Source organism: Myotis daubentonii, chromosome 10 (assembly GCF_963259705.1).
Source record: "Myotis daubentonii chromosome 10, mMyoDau2.1, whole genome shotgun sequence".
NCBI classification, from domain to species: domain Eukaryota; kingdom Metazoa; phylum Chordata; class Mammalia; order Chiroptera; family Vespertilionidae; genus Myotis; species Myotis daubentonii.
Window position 1 is genome coordinate 76,616,699 of NC_081849.1, and position 21,063 is coordinate 76,637,761.

The window sequence follows — 21,063 nt, forward strand, 5'->3', positions numbered from 1 at the left end:
TTTGGCTCAGTGGACAGAGCGTCGGCCTGTGGACTGAAGGGTCCCAGGTTTGATTCTTGTCAAGGGCACATGCCCAGGTTGTAGACTCTATCCCTGGTGGGGGCCGTGCCGGAGGCAGCCGATCAATGATTCTCTCTCATTACTGATGTTTTTATCTCTCTCTCCCTCTCCCTTCCTCTCTGAAATAAAAAAAAAAAATAGAAAAAAAAAGTAACAGAAAAGTGCAGAGATCAAATCTTTTTTTTTTTAAAATATATTTTTTATTGATTTTTTACAGAGAGGAAGGGAGAGAGATAGAGAGCCAGAAACATTGATGAGAGAGGAACATTGACCAGCTGCCTCATGCACACCTCCTACTGGGGATGTGCCCACAACCAAGGTACATGCCCTTGACCGGAATCGAACCTGGGACCCCTCAGTCCGCAAGCCGACCCTCTCTCCACTGAGCCAAACCGGTTTCTGCAAGAGATCAAATCTTATTCATTATTATTATAAGATACAAAAGGGATAAGCAGAATAATATCCTTATAGACTTCCCATATAATGTTTGCAGTGATGCTGCTTAGACTGTGCAGATAGTCATAGCAAAGCTGGTCAGGCCAGAAACCATTATAATCTATCACCTACACTTCATTTTGAATCTATACAGAACAGAATGTGTTTCTGAGCTGTGAATGATGATTTGTATGGATGGAAATTATTAATGTGGTAATAATGAGTGTGGATCTTAAGACATGGTGGTTACTTTGCCTAGTAAGTGTCTCACTGCGTTTAAGAGCCAGTTGTATGAAAAGTCCTGAGTGACTCTGAGCTAGAAGGCGGTGATTGGGTTTCCTGGATGTACTCTTCTTACTACATACTTTGTGTGGCCTATGAATTGACACACAGACAAAGGAGAGAGCTAGTGAATGCTAGGAGGAAAAAAAGATAACTTCAACCATAATTTATCAGTAATGTGTAGAGATAAATACCTAAGAGGAAATAAGGTCTGAGGAAATTACAGGAAATATTAAATCTATGATTCTGTTTACGGTAGAAACGCCGACCAACAAATTCCAGCTGTTTCTCTGTGGGTTATGGAAGTGTCACAGGTCTGTTTATAGTTAACTGCATTGTAGACTCCAGCCTGAGTCTTATGGAATCTCTGGTTGGGTTTGGCTTTACTTAGATTTGTCTAAAGAGACGTTTTCCTATTGGCAATACATTTATGGACTGTAGCCCTGTACCAAATTTTTATTTCCATAACTTCTATTTTAATTTCTTGTCCCTCCTTGCCAAAAGTGTTAGCATAAGTTTTATTTATTTAGCATTTATGTAGCACTTACTAGTACAATGCACCTTTAAAGTATGAATACTTTAATTTTTCATGACAAGCTTATGAGCTAGATACTATTTTTTTATTCCTTAAAGTATTACAAAGAGTATTACATATGTCTCCTTTTTTTTTCTCCGTTGACCTTCTCCCAGCCTCCCCTACCCCTCAATTTCTTGTGTTCATCGGTTATGCTTATGGGCATGCATACAAGTCCTTCTGCTGATCTCTTACCACCCCCCACCCCAACCCTCCCCGGCCTTCCCTCTGTAGTTTGATAGTCTGTTCGATGCTGCTCTGCCTCTGTACCTATTTTTGTTCATTAGTTTATAATGGTCTTTATTATCCATAAATGAGATCATGTGGTATTTTTTTTCCATTGGCTTATTTCACTTAGCATAATAGATACTATTTTTTAAACCAACTTGAAAAGCAATCTTAAAGGACAAGGAATAATGAAGTAAATAAAGCTAAAGACAATAAAAAAGCTAGGAGAAGAAATTTGGAATGCATATAACTAGTAAAGGATTTGTATATCGGGTACGTCGACTCTGAGAATGAAGGTACCTGTTGAGAAGGGCTCCAAAGAGGACACTAGGCATATGAAAAGATGCTCAATGTCACTGTCATCAGAGAAATGCAAACAAACATGACAAGGAGCCGAAACCGGTGTGGCTCGGTGGATAGAGCGTCGGCCTGCGGACTGAAAGGTCCCAGGTTTGATTCGGTCAAGGGCATGTACCTTGGTTGCGGGAACATCCCCAGTAGGAGATGTGCAGGAGGCAGCTGATCGATGTTTCTCTCTCATCGATGTTTCTACCTCTCTAGCCCTCTTCCTTCCTCTCTGTAAAAAAATCAATAAAATATATTTAAAAAAACTGAAACACTAATTATAAAAATATATGCATCCCTATGTTTATTGTAGTGTTATTTACAATAGCCAAGGTTTAGAAGCAGCCCAAGTGTGCATCAGTAGATGAGTGGATTAAAAGCTGTGGTATTTTTACACAATGGAATACTACTTGGCCATAAAAAAGACTGAAATCTTACCCTTTGCGACACATGTCTGGATCTGGAGACCATTATGCTAAGTGAAATAACCCTGGCAGAGAAAGATAAGTACCATATGATTTCCACTCATAGGTGGAATCTAATGAATAAAACAAACCAGCAAATAAAATAGAAACAGATTCATAGAGAGAGAACAGATTGACATCCGTCAGCTGGGAGGAGGTTTGGGGCTGGGTGAAAAAGGTGAAGGGATTAACCCAAAACCCCCAACAAACAAACTCATAGGCACAGATAACTGTATGGTGATTACCAGAGGAAAATAAGGGTGGGGGGAAGCAGAAGAGGTTATAGGGAGGATCATGGAGAATGGAAGGAATCTTTGTTTGTGTGGTGAATACACAGTACAATATACAGATTATGTATTATAGAATTGCGCACCTGAAACCTATATAATTTGATTAGCCAGTGTCCCCCCTATAAATTCAATAAAAGGTGGGGAAAAAGAAAAGAGTTCAGCTGGAAAATGGACAAAAGATATGAAGAGAAACGAAAGAATAGAAAGAAAAATATCTGAAAGCTTGTAAACTTATGAAAATATGTTCAATTTCTCCATTTGTGAGAAATGCAACTTAAAGTCACCACTTTTATCAGTTTGGCAAAACTTCAGTCTGACAATTACAAGTTGGTAAGCACCGAAGGACATGGAGCATGGTGGAAGCACAAATTGGCATCAACCACTTTGTAGAGAAATTTGGCAAAATATGAGATAGCTAATGATGTGCCTGCTTTATGACTCTGCAATTCTACCTCTGTGTATAACTTAGGGCATCAACCCTATAGAACAGAGAAACTGGATATAATGTGCCATTGCTAGGAGAAAAAATAAATTTAGAATTATTTCACAGAAACATGCCAAGTGGATAATAAAATGAATGAACCAAATCTACATTTGTGAATATGGATAGATCCTGAAATTAAAATGTTTAATAAGAAAAGCGAGTTGCAATGTAAAATTTAAAAATACACATCCAAACAGATACACACACAAAATATATACAATAACATGAATAGAGAAATGCACTTGAACTTTTATTGGATGGTGGTTACTTCTGAGAAGAAAAATGGGGGAAGAGGTTAAGGAGAGTACAAAAGGGACTTTGCCTGTGTCTGTACCATTTTGTTTCTTAAAAGATATGAAGCAAATATGCTAAGATGTGAACATTTTAACAATGTGGGTAGGTGAAGAGATAAACGTATTTATATTATTTTCTATAGTTTTCTAGTCATACACTTCTTTTGGGCTTGTTCGAAAGGTTTCACAATAATAAAATAAAAAATAAATTTAATAATTTAAAAACTGACTTTCATGGGTAAAGTCCTAGATTTTCTTTTAAAAATCTTTGGGAAACATTGTTGTTATATTGAGATAAACTTCCAAAAACCTTTACGTTATGTGAACAGCATCTTTTCTCAAAGTTTTATATTCAGTTATTACTGGTTTATAGTGTAATGTGTTTTGCCATTCTTCATTGTTTTTGTTAAGTCTATGTAAGATGTTTGCTTAGCTTTTTCACAAAATTATTTAGAATTTAAAGGCACAGCTTTCTGGGTCTAGTCATCTGTACATCCAGAAAGTTGGCATGTTAAGAGGATGAAACTAATGTGTGCAAATCTTAAAATATTATGGGTTTTTGTTATACAAATATCAAAAGTAATTTTCAGAAAACTGTGGTTGGCAAGTCTACAGCCCTACCATAGAGACAGGATAACAAAAAGAAGAGGGCTTTTTAAAAGTTAAATGTTGATGTTAAGAAATTTAAACTCAAGAAATTTAACCTCAATGTAGCTGTGTTTTATCTACCTAAATGATGCTGTCTGATTAACAATACCCAATCCAGCATCAAGTAAATTCAAAAAAATCTACAACTAAATATAGGAGTTAATTTAGTAAATTCACAATGAAGTATGTATTGGTATTTTTTACATATAGATATACGCATTTTTATTGATTTTAGAGAGGGAGAGGAAGATACAGAGATAGAAACATCAATGATGAGAGAGAATCATCGATAAGCTGCCTCTTGTACACCCTTCCCTGGGGATCAAGCCTGAAACCAGGCATGTGCTCTGACCTGGAATCGAACCGTGACCTCCTGCTTCAGAGGTCAACGCTCAACCACTGAGCAACACGGTCCAAGTTCAAATTGTTTTTTTGATTTTCCTAGAGGAGGCTCTCGCTTTGAGGATCACGAAACTGGATCTAAGGACACCCTACTTGTTTCATCTTCCAGATTGTGTTTCTCTGTGATTTAGATCAGCTTTTTATAAAATTTTAGCAGAATTTTTGTGGCTAATAAAACATGTGCTTAATAACTTTTTTTTTGCATAGATAAAGGAAAGGAATCTACATCAGATTAGATCAAGAGATAGATTTTCAGAAGAAAATGACTGATATATCCTCTGGGAGCAGTGGAATGCAGACATGCTCTGTCTCTGAGTTTAAGGCATCTACGAACAATTCCACACCCACACCCACACAAAGACGCCAACAGTGGCCACACTGCATCTCCAGAAGCTGCCTAGCTCCCGTCTCATTTCCAGAGTGCATCCACTGTTTTCCATAACATAAAATAAATCCCTCTCTTTTGCCCAGTGGTGAAAAGCTTATATAAATACTGAAATTTCAACTATCCCCTCGAGCTTTCTCTTGGCAAGCCTGCAGCTATGGGTTTGTTTGGTTATTGACATATGTTTTCTGTGTAGATCTTCCAGGCCACTTGGGTGAGCCCAGTGGTGATAAATGCACTTGTCTGGAAAATTTAGCAGACTAATCGTTCTAACACTCTGTTTATGAAAACTTAAATAATTAACACTCTGAACGAAAAGGCTCTATATTTGAAGTATCTCTTTTATTCTTTCAACATACATCATTTTGGTGATACATATCTCTATAAATCCTCGAAAGTCTTAGCCAGGAGATGACTTTAACAGTCATTGAAAAGAAAATATGGATGTAAAGGATTGATTAGTGCAAGACATTTAATCTTGCATTGTGGTGTTCCCATGAAGGAATATTTTTCAATATTTGGGAGTGAGATATTTTATTGTGTACTGAATAGGGATAATTAACATTACTAATCTGTAATTAAAATTTATAATGAAAAATCTTTATTTCTCATAATGGAGAGAGATGGGGAGGCATTCTATTTAAAGACAATAATCAAGACATTCTCTAGCTGTTTGTAGAATAAGTGGATGCATGAATAGGATTAATTACATTCCTAAAATGTAATATTACCTACATAAAAATTATCAGAGTCTTATTTTATGGAAATTTTAATGTAAAATAATAATGTAAATTATTTTATATAAATATGTAAACATTATAGTTCATGTAGTAGTTTATCTTTTAGAGAATACATTAATTCAAACTTTGTTTTTTTTTCTTTCTTTGTATCTACTAGAAGGCAATCAGAGAAATGTCCTCAAAGTATTGATAGTGTTTTTACACTTTTTTCTATATGGAAGAAGTCCATTTCTCTAATATAATTTTCCATGGAATCTGTAGATCTGAGATGAATTCTAGCCATGTGTAAGAGCGCTGAGTAGAAGTCCTTGAATACTAAACATTTCTCCTCTATTTGCACTAGTGAAGTAATTTACGTGCTGCCAGTAATCTACCTTAGCTAATGCTTTTAAAAAACCTTTTCACCTCGATTGTTACTTTAAAAATAATTTGCTATTTTAACAATTAGCAGTTCTAAAGTTCTTCATATATACAAACTATGAATGTCTTTGAGGATCCAAGTCTGTTCTGTCCTTTTTTAAAATAGAAGAAATATAAAACAGTAAATTTCATTAATGAATTAGGTTCCCTTTTCTTCCTTAAAGAGAAAATGAAGAAAATCAAATAAGCATTTATGCCCATGAACTCCAGTTTTAAGTTATACTAAAAACAAAACAAAGGTAAAAGACTTTAATGAATTTGAGTGTTGTTGGCTAACCTGAGATATCTGTCTTTATAAGTAATGTCTATTTTTTTTCTGATTAGTAAGTCACAGTATGGATAAATAAGTAACTGAGAGTATTTTTAGTATTGCTATTGCTTGTGGCTATTAATTCTGATGCACTGTGAATGTAATGGTGATAAAACATGTACCTTTCTTTTAAAACAACCACATTAGTTTATTTTTTTTGTTTTGAGGAGTAATATAGTATATCAGTCTCTATGCCTGAGACCTAAAAAATACTTTGCCCAGTAATATGATATTCTCAAAATTGCAATGATATTATTTTTATAAGGAACTCAATGACACATTGAAACAATACATTTTTCACATACTCTCTCTTCTCCAAGGGAGTCTTTGTTAAAAAGTACATATGGACAGAAATAGGAGGAATCATGGATTTTCAACAACTCTACCTGGTTGGCTACAATGCAATTTAAGCCATTTCATATAGGCAACATTCTCTCAAAACTAAGATCAAAGAAACTAGAAAATACTGCCATTGCTGGTTGCTGTAAAAGAGGGTCACATGAGAAATAAAGTTGTTACCTTTTCTAAAAAATACATATTTTTATTCATTTCAGAGAGGAATGGAGATGGAGAGAGAAATAGAAATATCAATGATGAGAAAATCATCCACAGGCCACCTCCCGCATACCCCCAACCAGGGATTGAGCCCGAAACTCGGGCATGTGCCCTAACTGGGAATCGATCCATGAACTCCTGGTTTATAGGTTGATGCTCAACAACTATCACACTGGCCGGACACCTTCTTTAGAGTATAAAAATGCATCTTTTTTTCGGTCTCTTTCTAGGTTTGAAGAAGAAATGACCAGCAAGTGGTTACACCTCTTTGAAGGCAGTAAAGTCCCCTATGGCCCAATAAACAATATGAAGAATGTATTTGCAGAACCTCAGGTTTGCTTTTTGAAGTTTTTATTACACCATGATTAAAACAAAAATTTGCTTTTGTTTTCTATCCAGATTGATTCATATAAATATAAATTAGTCATTAGTCTTACACTTTAATCATATAACTTGATATTTTACTGTTATGTTAAACTATGGGTATGAAATAGAAATAATTAGAATTTAAAATGGGCTGTCTATAATCATAATTTTATGTTTACCAGATCTAACATATTTCTTCAGCCGCCACTACATAAAATTTCCAAGGTCAGGACATTTTTTCCCCCCTGAAAAATAGAAATATAGACCATTGAGAGGTTGGGGTCAGACATTCAGAAAACATCCTCTGTAAAAAGAAATATGAGAACTTTCACAGTTACAGCGTATTTCTCATAATATGGCTCTCTTAAAGTGTACAAAGCAAGGCATAGTTAATTCCGCAAATGAGAGGCTTTTATATGCCTTGATTAACGTGTGTTATTCATGAAGAATAAATTGTACTTGAATAGAGATTTGTGCTCTACCTTGATACAGGCTCCTTAGTGGGGCCCAGGGAAAAGGGTCAACTGAAAAAAACAACACACAGTTCTTCTATAATATTGCTTACCTGGTTATTTTTAGATAGTGTCAAAATAATGTTTTTATTTTAATCAATATCATGGCAAGCGATTTATCATTTCTGAGATTCATATATTAATCCCAAAAGCTAGAAGAACTTCATTTCTCAGGGAAGGTTTCACTGTGATTATTTCTATATCTTGTCAGTTTTCAAAGTATTGAATTTCTAGAGTTTTAAAAATCCTTTTGATTTATATAGTGACAGATCCTTGAAATTAATTGTTGAAAATGAAATAGACGTTTTAAGCTAAGAGAACTTTGTTGAAAACTGACCTAACCCTTTACTTTGGTACCTTAATCTTACATGAATATATATATATATTCATATATATATGAAAATGTAATGATTTAATTCAATGTTTACAATATTTACTGAAGAAAAAAGTGAATGAATTCAGGAATTCTGCTCGTGCTGTTTTTCAGCCAAGATTGTGAGTACGGCAAGGCTTGGTCAATAAGTATTGGAAATGAGGGAGCCCGCTTGATACTCACCACGTTTATGTGAAAGGGTCCGCACCACATCAGCAAATTAATTCCTTGTGATTCCTTGTGGTGAGGTAGCATATACACACTCTGGGAGTAGTAACCAGACACCCCATCTTCTTACTGCATAACTTTGAATAAAAGGCAAACCTTTGGCTTTATGCTGTACTGGGGCGGGGGGGGGGGGGTATTTGGGGTTAGGGGAAGAGGGATGGTTGTTTTTTATTGTTACTTTTCTGCTTAAAACTGATACAAAGCTGTGTAGGGATTTACATTTAACTCATTTGGAGGGCACATTTCTCTAGAGATAATTCCTGAGAGCTTTTCAGCAGTTTTGTTGCTCCACTTGTATTTAATCAGGGGTAAAGTCATTAAAGTAAAGAATGTCACCATAAAAAAATCATTAGATATATTCTAACATTACCTATTTTTTAGGCTTTGATGAAAAAGGATACCCCTATCACCTTAAAATTGTTCACTTTATGGGCTGGTTCAAATTGAATATAGGATAATTAGAATTTTCATTCCCAAGGTTAATTATTTCAACTCTTTTGGACCTTCAAGAAATTTCTGTTGTTGGTCTATGGTATATTTCCAGTACTTAGCTCATTTCCTAAATGGAGAAGGTTAAAAATTATCTAAGCTAGGATACCAGCTTTTGCTTCTACCCCCAAAGGCTCTGAAAACTGCCTTCTTACACACCAAAAAATAGATTCTAATTGCTACAGTCCTAACCTCAAAAATTCTTAAGCATACAGTGATAGTTGTTGATAATTTTACTCTAGTTGCAAAAGTAGAGTTGGTCTCATATATAATTTTATTCTGTGGAATTTAAATGCTAAAATGTATGTATAAAATTTATCTGGATTTTTAGTAAGACTAGAGAGCAATGTAGTATTATTACATTTAAAAAGTAATCAAAGGCAACTATGGCAATTGTAAGTAGGACTTTTTTGCACAAGAGGCAAGGGCACTGTCTTTCCCCTGTGCTTGGATATTTGGCTCATTTAGAAAGAAGTGCATATAATTTTGAACTTTGAAGGAATGTAGACTGTGAAAAAAATCAGAGAGTGTTTTTCTTAATTTTGTGTAAAATAACCGATTTTACACAAATTTAAATAGGGCATATACAAGTAACTATTTTGATAGTTTATTCAAGAAACCTTTATTGTTGTTAATGTACCAGGCTCAAGATATTTAGTATGAGTTTGGTAATTTTCTTCCTTTCTGAAAAATAAATTCAAAATGGACTTCACTAGCAAATACTCAATAAATATTTGTTGATGCATGAGTCAGCGAATGAGTGAGTTGATTCTCTGCAAAGTGTAGATTTTTCCAAATGATCCAGTGACTGACAAGCTCTATCTATGGGCCTGGCTGAAAAGCCTTCGGTTGAAAAGCTCAGGGACTAAGCATTACGTAATGGTTAAGACCATGGAGTTAAAATCGATGGGCAGTTGTATAAACTCTCTAGGTTTCAGCTTCCTCGACTGGAAAGTGGTGAAATGGGATCCCTCCTTTATATTGTTGTAAATGGTAAATGAGATCATGTTGAGTAAGGACACATAGTAGGGACTGCCAGAGGTAAATGCTTAAGGAACGGGAGGAGCTCTGGTTTTGATAGTGCCCTTTGTGGTTAGTTTTTTGTGAAAAAAAAAAACACTTTCTTTTACTTATACTTTTGTTTGATGGGTAGAGGCACACCCAGTGTACCTGTGGAGATGGAGATCATTAGCTTCAAATTGAGCTCCAACTAACATCCTTAAAAAAAAAAAAAGCATCAGCAAACTCTATGCCAAGAAGTTCTCAACCCCTCACCGTTTCTGATGACTGAAAATCCTTTTATTTTTCACTTTCCGTGAAAGTATAATTTCCGTTTAAGGTGTCCTCCGTTGTTTTCCCCCTGATGAGCTGTGGAGTTTCTTGGCCCTGGGTGCGTGGAGCCGGCCACTTCTGTTCAGGTGTGGGGCGGCACTGCTGGCGCCTGGGGCCCAGCGCTCAGTGTGTGCTGTGCCAGTGCAGCTGCTGGTTCCACTGAAAACTGACTTGGGTGAAGTACAAGGCCTGGAACATGGTGCAGAATGTGAGACTTTGATGAGGTGAAAGGGGGTATGTTTAACCCCCCCCGAAAAAAAAAAAAACCCACAAAAAGGTTTTGAAGCATCACCAAATAGGAGAGCATTTTCAGTGGCTGTACTTATCAAGTAGACCATTTACATTTCATCTGTGGTTTACATTTTCATCTTGTTGGCAACAAAAATTTACAGGATGGCAGAAACTATTTCTAACCTAAATAATTTCATTATTGTCTAGTGTTTGGAGAAATCTTTTTTTTTTTTTTTTTTTTTTTTTTACACTTTACCTAAGCAGCAGATGACTTTTTTTCTTTGATAGATGCAAGGTTCTCTACCCTCTATCTCTGATTATATGCCTCAGAACTTTGCACAGTTAAATTGATGCTACAGGTATCCACTGATGAGTTAATCAGGAATACTATGGGAGGGAGGCAGGGAGTTGGCCTATATTTACTGATAATTTTTGATCCAAAACCTTTTTACTAGTGGTAGTTTTGTTGTTTTCTTGTCCCTCAGTGATAAATTGTGGAAAACCATTTGCATTATAGAAGTACTGGAGGCCCGGTGCACTAAATTTTTGCATGGAGGCGGGGAAAGTCCCTCAGCCCAGCTTGCACGCTCTTGCAATCTGGGACCCCTCGGGGGATGTCCTTCTGCAGGGACTGGGCCTAAACCAGCAGTCAGACCTCCCTCTCACAATCTGGGACCACTGGCTCCTAACCACTTGCCTGCCTGCCTGCCTGATCACCCCTAACCACTCTGCCTACCTGATCATCCCTAACCACTCTGCCTGCCTGCTTGATTGCCCCTAACCACTTGCCTGCCTGCCTGATCGCCCATAACTGCTCTCCTGCCTGCCTGATTGCCCCTAACCTCTCCGTCACCGTGTCTTCATCTAGAACAGCCATGGGCAAACTACGGCCTGCGGGCCGGATTCGGCCCATTTGAAATGAATAAAACTAAAAAAAAAAAAAAAGACCGTACCCTTTTATTTAATGACTAGGGGCCCGGTGCACGAAATTCGTGCACTGGGTGTGTGTGGGGGGGAGTGTCCCTCAGCCCAGCCTGCCCCCTCTCACATACTGGGAGCCCTCAGGCGTTGACCCCCATCATCCTCCAATCGCAGGATCGGCCCCTTGCCCAGGCCTGACGCCTCTGGCTGAGGCGTCCGGCCCGGGCAGCGGGGACCTGCAGTGGCAGCGGCCCCATGATCGTGGGCTCTGCTTTAGGCCCAGGCAAGGGGCCCCTAGCTCCTGGGACTGCCAGCTTCGACTGTGCCCAGCTCCCATCGCTGGCTCCACCCCTACTTCTTGCTATCACTGGCCAGGGCGGAAAAGGCACCTGATTCTCTGATCATGGCTGGGGGGCAGGGCAAAGGCAGCCCCAGGGCCGCCTTTGCACTGCCCCCCAGCTCTTAGCTCCCCCCTGGGTTTCCGATCACTGTCAGTGTCAGGGGGCTTCTTCCGGCTTTCCCTTTCGCCTCCCTGCATTGTGCCTACATATGCAAATTAACCACCATCTTGTTGGCAGTTAACTGCCAATCTTAGTTGGCAGTTAATTTGCATATAGCCCTGATTAGCCAATGAAAAGGGTAGCTCGTATGCCAATTACCATTTTTCTCTTTTATTAGTGTTGATGTGTACTTTGAATTTATATTAGTTCACACAAACACTCCATCCATGCTTTTGTTCTGGCCCTCCGGTCCAGTTTAAGAACACATTGTGGCCCTCGAGTCAAAACGTTTGCCCACCCCTGATCTAGAAGGACGTCTGGAATGATGTCCGGAAGGTCGCTTGGCTCTCTGGTCTAATTAGCATATTATGCTTTTATTATTATAAGTAATATAGATTATCTGCATATAGATTTTAATAGTTGTTTTTCCAAGTGCTTTCTTAAAATATTTTTTTTAATCAGGCCAAGATTGTGCAGTACATTAAAGGAATTCTTAAAAAGCTTAAAAAACTTAATAGATGACCTCAGTGTGGTCCCATTTAACGTACCCTTGGGAACATGTGCATGAAATACATTGTGGTTTGAGGTTTTCCAACCCAAATAAACTTAAAAAGAAAATGCAGCTTTTAATAGAAAATATTCAAATTCCTGCAAAAATAGGTATGGATTTCACCACTGAGAGGGTTTAAAAGCATCAGTATCAACCATGACAATCTAAAGAGAATGTGTTATCTTGCTTTCTGTATTTTTGCTTAAGACTGCATGTTTGGCGATTCTAGTGTATTACTATCCTTGAATGAACTGCATATATACATATATAATTGAACCTCTGATTCATATTATCTTTCCTTGATACGGTGACCTCTGGTTGGGCAAAGGGTGTCACAAAGCTGGTGTTACTTAGCAGAGCCTTCCCGTTTGTACCACACACGTTGAACACATCAGGTGTAAGACATCACCCTGCAGCATCACTTCGGAGAACTATTGGGAGGGAACTCTCAGAACTGAAACATCACAGCTGGCCCTGACTTTAACGAGTGCCAAACACCTGCAGGCTCTAAAAGGAACCAAAACAAAACCCCACCCCGTGGCAGCGCGCCATCCCCCAACAACCCGCATCACCATCAGAATGAATTTAACATTTTCTACAGAAACCTTCTTCTTTCTGTCCCAGAAGGCCATGACAACTCCTTTAGCAAAGCTTTTGTATGGGATAAATATGTCACAGAAACAAACAGAGGGAAGTATTGAAATATTTGATAGTTTAAAATTATCTGTTCTTTTTACATAATAATTTGTGGAAGCCTGTGAAGTTGGAGGTTTTATTAATCTCTAGGCTAGCTCATATCCCCTAAGAGATTTTGTTTTAGCACATTTTGGCAAAATATCTGAGCATCTGGAAAAAAATCCTGCAATATATGTGCCTTAAGCACCCCAAAACTTAGACCTATTTGTCAAGTTATTTCTAACACACACACACACACACACACACACACACACACACACACACACACACACACACAACTGGTGTGTTTTAAAGATTACCATTTCATTGACATTAGTTGATATTTACTAAAATGCAGTTGCATAGCCCTGGGAGGGTTATAAACAAAATTGTATCCTTGTCTCTGTGCTGCTGGGAAGTGCATACATGCAGTGCTCTCTCTGCAACTGGAAAGCAGTTGATGAAGACCTAGGGTAAAACAGTATCTGCAAGTAGACAAAGGAGATACAAAATACATTTTATGTTTATCTCTGAATACACATGATACATTCTAAATGATGAATAAGTTCAGAATCATTACATATGTCTGTTTTATGACACCTGGGTATAATATTTTCAATTTGGAAGAAACAATCTATGTTAGACTTCAGTGATTAAATGAAATAAAAATTGAAAGTTTATGCTTCAATTTTATGTTAAAACTAGAGGCCCGTTGCAGGAAAAGATTCGTGCAAAAGGCCTTCCCTTCCCCTAGCTGCCGGCACCGGTTTTCCTCCTGCACTTGGGACCCAGGCCTTCGCTCCGGCAGGAGGTGCCTTCAAGCCTCTCGGGGCTCCGGCCGGAGCCACCTTTAATCTTCGCTCCACTGCTTTACATATGCAAATTAACCGCCACCTTTGTTGGCAGTTAATTTGCATATCTTGCTGATTAGCCAATGGGAGGTGTAGTGAAGGCATGGTCAATTTCAATCTTTGTCTATTATTAGATAGAATATAAGGTATTAGGCAATAATATTTAATTTTACTTGGCTGAGTTGAGAAGAATCTAAATGCAAAACACCATGTGGCCCTATAGAGCATCAGCCCACACTGAAGGGTCATGGGTTTGATTCTTGGTCAAGGGCATGTATATGGGTTATAGGTTCGATCCCTGGCCTTGGTTGAGGCATGAGTGGGAGGCAACCAATTGATGTGTCTCTCTCACATTGATGTCTCCCCTTCACTATCTTTCTTTCTACTCCTTCCTCCCTTCCACTCTCTCTCAAAATCAATGGGAAAAATATTCTCAGATGGGGATTAACAAGAAAAACAAAACAAAAACATCTTATGTGTTACTATGTAAGAGGAAACTCATTGAAATGTCACATAAAATTGTTGTTAGTCTATGTTCATTTTTTCATATATCTAAGAAATTTGGATATACTAATTTCTTTAAACTATGATCTATATACACATACCTATATTTATATGTATTTAGATATTTACATATCCAACTGGAATGCCTTGAGCATTTCTTGAATGACATTGATGGAAATAAGTTTTTAGAATTTATGTTAAATTAAAGAAAAGCCTCCTTCCCTTTTCATCTTTTCATAAAAACATAAAGGGCATGGTTCAGGACAAAGGAAACCATAATCACTTATTCATTTTTTCATTCATTCATTCTTCTATTCATTCAGCAAATAGTAACTGAAGACCTATCATATAGTTTACATATGACTGCATCAAAAGCACAAAGACGAAGCTATTAAATATTCAAGGAGGATGCCTAGTCCAGTTCAAGGTAGAAAGGGAGAAATAATAGGCATAAAACAGCATGAAATGAATTAACAAAAGCTTAAAATCTGACAAAAAGATTTTAACTTACCAAAGAACTCTTTATCCTTTTAAATACTTATTGTAATTACTTTGATGTATTAGTAATAAGTTCCTTCTCAGTGATTAAGAGGAATTTAATGGAGGGTTTCAACTTTTACTATTCAGGGATTTTAAAAATTATTTTTGACCTGGGAACATCTGAAAGTTTTGTTTGTATTTTTTGTTTGTTTGTTTTTATAAAGTGTTTCTCTCTGTCTATTTCTTTCTTTAAAACACAGCTTAATCCTCAAACACAACATGTACATCTCATATTTTCCTAACATTTTCAAAATATTTCGGAGTGGAGATACAAAGTATGATCATTGACTTTTCCTAAGTCGTGAACTTTCAAACCAAAGACCTAATGTATTTTTTTATAGGTAAAAAGTGAAAACCAAGAAAGTGTAACCTCAGGGAAGTAAAAATCGGAACCTCATGCCATTTTCCATAGTGGCTGTATCAGTTTCATTCCCACCAGCAGCACAGGGTTTCCTTTTCTCCGCACCCTCACCAGCGCTTGTCTGATCTTTTTGGTAATAGACATCCCGGCAGGTGTGAGGTGATATCTCATTGTGGTTTTGATTTGCATTTCCCTGGTGATTAGTGATGTCAAGCACTTTTCTATGTATTTGTTGACCTGGGAACATCTGAAGGTTTTTTTTTTTTTTAAATAAATATCTATTTAAGTTATTTGCCTATTTTTAAACTGAAATGTAGATTAAGTAATTTGAAAGTTCTTAATACAGTGGAACAATATATTGCCTTTATCATCTTTCTGAGGAATGACATCAAAGTGTTGATTCATAAAAATGGAACAAAGCATCACAAAAAAATTATATTTAATATAATTTCAGTTTTGTAAAAATAAGTATAGTTTTTTTTAAAAAAAAACAATCATATACTACCTTTTTAATTAGGAAAAATGGTCAAAATAGTCTCATAGCTTGCCCTAGCTGCTTTGGCTCAGTCGGTAGAGTGTTGGCCTGCAGACTGAAGGGTCCCAGGTTCAATTTCCGGTTAGGGCACATGCCCGGGTTGCAGGCTCAATCCCCAGCAGGGGGCATGCAGGGGGGTAGCCAGTCAATGATTCTCTCTCATAATTGATGTTTCTATCTCTCTCTCCCTCTCTCTTCCTCTCTGAAACCAATAAACATATACTTAAAAATATTCTCATAACTTAAATGGTTTCTTAAGTGGAAATTTGAAATGAGTTATTCTAATGAAAGCACTTTTTATTATTTTTGTAGTTACTTATATACATAAAACATTTTAGTAGTACTGAACATGAACAAGATTGTCAGGGACTGAGCACATTTTATATTTTAAGAACTTTTCTAAAATGATTAACAATGAAGGAGAAATAGATACAAAATGGCATAGTCATAGTCTAAAGGGACCTTGGAATGGAATTCTGTTCTTTGAGAACTCAGCAGTTAAAAGTGGACCCGGAATTTGCAATTCATCTTTTTTATATTTGTCTCTTGTACTTTAGATTCATACAAAGAAACCAGTGACAAATTTAAGAATATGAATATTTTCACTTATAATTTCTTTTATAAGTTTTATAATTTGACTTACATTCAGGTGTGTGATCCATGTTGAGTTCATTTGTGCATCTTTGGGCATGGTGTGAGGTGGAGAGTCCCACCTATTATTTTGCATGTGGATATATCCAGTTGTCCCAGCATCATTTATTGAAAAGACTATTCTTTTCCCATTGAATTTTCATGGTACTTTATGATAAAAATCATTTGACCATTAATGTAAGGGTTAATTTCAGAACTTTGATTATATAGGAGTGTCTTACTTCCACACTTGTATATATTTATTAAATTTTTAAATGTTGATTTTATTTGTAAAATAAAAAAAATACTTTGCATAATTTAAGCTTCTTCATATTTACTTATACTTGTGTTATGGCCTAACACAGGATCTATTCTGCTGAATGTTACAGGTATTCTTCAAAAGAATGTATATTTTTTGGCATATTTCATAGATGCCTGTTAGGTCTTACTTGTGTATTCCATTGTTAACTCTTGAATTTCCTTGTTGATCTACTAACTGATCATAATACCCATTTCTGAAAGTTGGGTATTGAAGCCTGCAACTATTGTGTTGAATTGTCTATCTCTCCTTTCAATCAGTTTTTGCTTCATGTAGTTTGAGCTCTGTTGTTATGTGCATATATGCTTATCGTTATATCTTCCTGATAGATTGTCCCTATTATCATCATGAAATGTCCCTTTTTATTTCTAGTAACTTTTTTTTAATATATATTTTAAAATATATCAATATATATTTTTTGATATTAGTATAGCTGCCCCTTCTCTGTCATGGTTGCTGTTTGCATTATACATCTTTTTCTATCCTTTTATTTTTAACCTACTTGCATGTTTGAATCTAAATTATCTCTCTCTCTTTTTTTAGTTATTTACTTACTAGTTTCTCTTAGGCTTGTAATATACAACTTAATTTATCAGAATTGACTTCAGTTGCATACTGACTGAAATATGAAAACTTTGTTACAGTGAAATATGAAAACTTTGCTCCTATATAGTTCCTTTTTTGTGTATATAGATATGAAACATCTATGTATATTGTGAACTCAGCAATTCACTGTTATAATTATTACTCTGTATGATGTTATATAATATTAAATATTTCCAGGAAGCTGATAGAAGAAATGAGAGCCAGCCTATATTTATGAATTTTTTATATTAATTTTATTTATGCTGTCTTTTCTTAATTTCTTCCTATGGCTTTGGGTTATGGAACTGAGTTGGATCTGATGTCCTTTCCTTAGTCCAATAGAGCTTTTTTCTTTATCTACATCCCTGTGCTATTATTGACAAAAATAAGCCATTTCTATATGTGATAGGCCCAACAGTACACTTATATACATATACTTTATTGCTGTAACTTTTTAAATCAGTCAAGAAAGGAGAAGTATGCAATTATACTTAAAAAAATAATCGCCTACATAATTATTTTATTGATATTCTTTCTGTATTCTGTGTGTGGATTTGCAGTGCTTTATAGTATCATTTACTTTCAGCCTAAAGAATTTTCTTTCGTATTCATTCAAATGTAAGTCTGCTACTTTACAAATTATCTGCTTTGGTTTATCTTTAGTTTTAGCTTCATTTGTGAAAGATAGTTTTGCTGGATATAATATTTGGTAGTTTGGTAGTTTTTTACTTTCAGCATTTTGAATATGTTGCTCCACTGCCTTCTGACTTTCATGGTGTGTGATGAAATGTTAAATATTAATCTTATTGATTAATTTTTATTTTGCTCCTTTCAGGATTTCCTCTTTGTCTTTAAACATTGAGTATGGTGTGTCTGGGTATGTGTGGATCTTTTTACATTTATCCTACTTAGAGTTCGTTGAGTTTCTTAGATGTGTAGATGAATGCTTTCATGAAATTTGCAAAGCTTTCAGTCATTTAAAAAATATTTTCATCCCTTCCTCATATCTCTGGTACTCCTATTATTTGTACGTTGGTATGCTTAATAGTGTCTCACATTTCTCTGAGACTGTTCATTTTTCTTCATTTATTTCTCTGTTCTAGGCTTGCATAATCTCTATTATCTATCTTTGAATTTCTGGTTCTTTCAGTTCAAATGTATGGCTGTGCCTCTCTAGTCAATTTTTCATTTCAGTTATTGTACTTTTAGTACAGTAACAGAATTTTCATTTGGTTCCTCTTAATAATTTGAATATTTCTATCTCTTTATTGATATTATCTCTTTGATGAGACATTGTCCTCATATCTTCTTTTAATTCTTTAAGCATGGTTTCCTTTTGTTCTTTGAATGTATTTATGATAGCTGCTTTGAAGTCTTTTCTTCTAAGTTCACCATCTGGGCCTCTTCAAAGGCAGTTTCTATTGCCAGCTTTTTCTTTCTATTTATTGGACACACTTGACTATTTCTTTGCATGTCTCATAATTTTTTGTTGATGTCTAGAAATTTTAGATCCAGGAGTTGTTTAGACCCAGGAGTTGTTTTACGTTCTGCTTACTAAGTCAAACATCAGTGACTTGGCTGCACCAATCCTGTGAAGTCTATTTTCCCTGTAATGTATAGCCTCTGCTGTCCCAGCTCAGAATATTTCCACTTATTTTTATCTTTAACTTAGGGGTCACTCTTGGGTTGGCATCAGCCACTTATTGTTCAAAGGTTGCTCTTAGCCAGCTAGATTTTTGTTCTTCATAGTAGGGTGAGTGTGACTGGGAGGCTACTATGACAGTACAGGGAGTTTATTTCCCCCTACTTTCAGCCAGGGACTATTAGCATGGGGATTCCCCCTGTGATTGCTTCTGAAGGAACACAATGTTGTACCTGCACACTATTGCCCTGACTTTCAGGGATAACTGTGGTTTTATTTTTCAGTATAGCTTCTGAGGCATTTCACTTGGGTCTGAGTAGCTTACTATTAAGTCAGTGTTTGTCAGAGATTATTGGGCATTGGTGATCCATTCAACTTCTGACCCCTCTCCCCTTTCCAGGAAATCAGGGTGGGGGATTTGTCCACACTCTCTTTGAGTGTTATGCATTCCCTTTCTCATTCCTTGCTACTCAAGAATTCAAAACTGGCGCTTTCTCTGTCTGCATCTGTCTTAGTTCGTTCGGGCTGCTATAACAAAAATACTATAGACTGGGTGGCTAATAAACAACAGAAATGTATTGGTCAAATTTCTGGAGGCTGGGAAAATCCAAGATCAAGGTACTGGCAGATTCAGTGTGTGATGAAGAAGGCCCATTTTCTGGTTCATTGGTGGCCATTTACTTTGCTCTGTCCTCTCATGGTAGAAGGGCTAAGGGACCGCTAAGAGGTCTCTTTTATAAGGGTGTAAATACCATTCATGAAGGCTTTGCCCTCAGGTTCTGGTCACTTCTCTCAGACTGCACCTCCAAATGCCATCATGTTGGAGGACCCAGTTTCAACAAATGGGAACTTGGGGGCGGAGGGGCAAAAACACACTTCTTGGTTTTCTATGTAAGTTCAGACTAGGGATATAGCATTTTTTTTTTAAAGGTAAATTTAACACTTATATGGTGGCATTTGAATTCTGTTCTTCTCTAATCCACTTGTTGCTATTTAGTTTTGAATTCTTGAGTAGCTGCTCCAGGTATTCTGCCTAGGTTCTATAGCCTCATTCAGTGGGAGATGTATAGGGTACACTTGTTGCTCTGTAGTATCTGAACTCAAATGTATCTATTTTAAAGAAAAGTTTCTTACTATTTTTAAAAAATTAGATCATTTTTCTTGAAGAGAAGTCTGAAATAGTTGTTAGTTGAAGTGCTCAAAAAGTTTATATACTTTATAGGTACTTATTTATGCAAATAAGAAATTGGAAACAAAATATAAAAATAAATTGACTTAAGAAGTTAATAAATAACTAACTACAAATTTAAAACCCTAATTTTTATATTGCTTGTGGGGTAAGCGAATGTTGTAATTTTGAACATTTACATTAATATATTTACACTAATACACTTTATATATATTGGGGGTTTATTTACTTTTTTAATTAAAATAAAGCGTTTCCTGATAAAAAAGAAAAAAGTGGCAATGGGGCAGTCCTCTATAGAACATGCAAAATAAAATGTTAAATTTCAGGGTTCCATAATTTAAAACAATGCTTACAAAAAAATCAGAGCATTCTTATATGCTATTGCTTTAGTTTTCTCACAATTCAAATTTATTGATTATAATAATTCTCCCTTTGCTGTTTTAGGGACATGAAACCCTGAGTAGTATGAAGCCTGAGCTATTATTGATATTTCTGCATGCCAGCTGAGGTTTTATTTCTGATGCCGGAGGAACACTAAGACAGCCTCACACTCAATCAAGTGTTCAGATCTTCTCCTCACAATTGTAGTTGATCCCTTGTCAAGAATTTAAATGAAAGATAATTTAAATTCATTTTTTTCTTTACCAAACAGATTTTTGCTAATTTATAAAATGTAATTAAAATGTTACCAGAATGCAGTTACTCTTGGAAATACTTCTCTACAGATTCTCATTTTTGCAAAATAGATATGTCTCATTTAACTTTTATGAAAAATGGTTAAATTTTCAAAATTGGTTTCAGATGCTCTCCAATTT

The 21,063-nt window shown here is 36.1% G+C and overlaps 1 protein-coding gene across 5 annotated transcripts in view; it reads left to right on the forward strand.

Annotated features, from left to right (window-relative positions):
• SUGCT (succinyl-CoA:glutarate-CoA transferase) overlaps positions 1–21,063 on the forward strand; it is a 576,570-nt gene that overhangs the window by 239,495 nt on the left and 316,012 nt on the right. For 4 of the 5 annotated variants that reach the window (XM_059655740.1, XM_059655742.1, XM_059655741.1 and 1 more), the window contains one exon: positions 7,146–7,248. In XM_059655740.1, the coding sequence (XP_059511723.1) occupies positions 7,146–7,248 (103 nt within the window). Of the gene's footprint in view, positions 1–7,145; positions 7,249–20,692; positions 20,952–21,063 lie in introns of those variants that run through there. The other variant, XM_059655743.1, reaches the window with a different exon arrangement.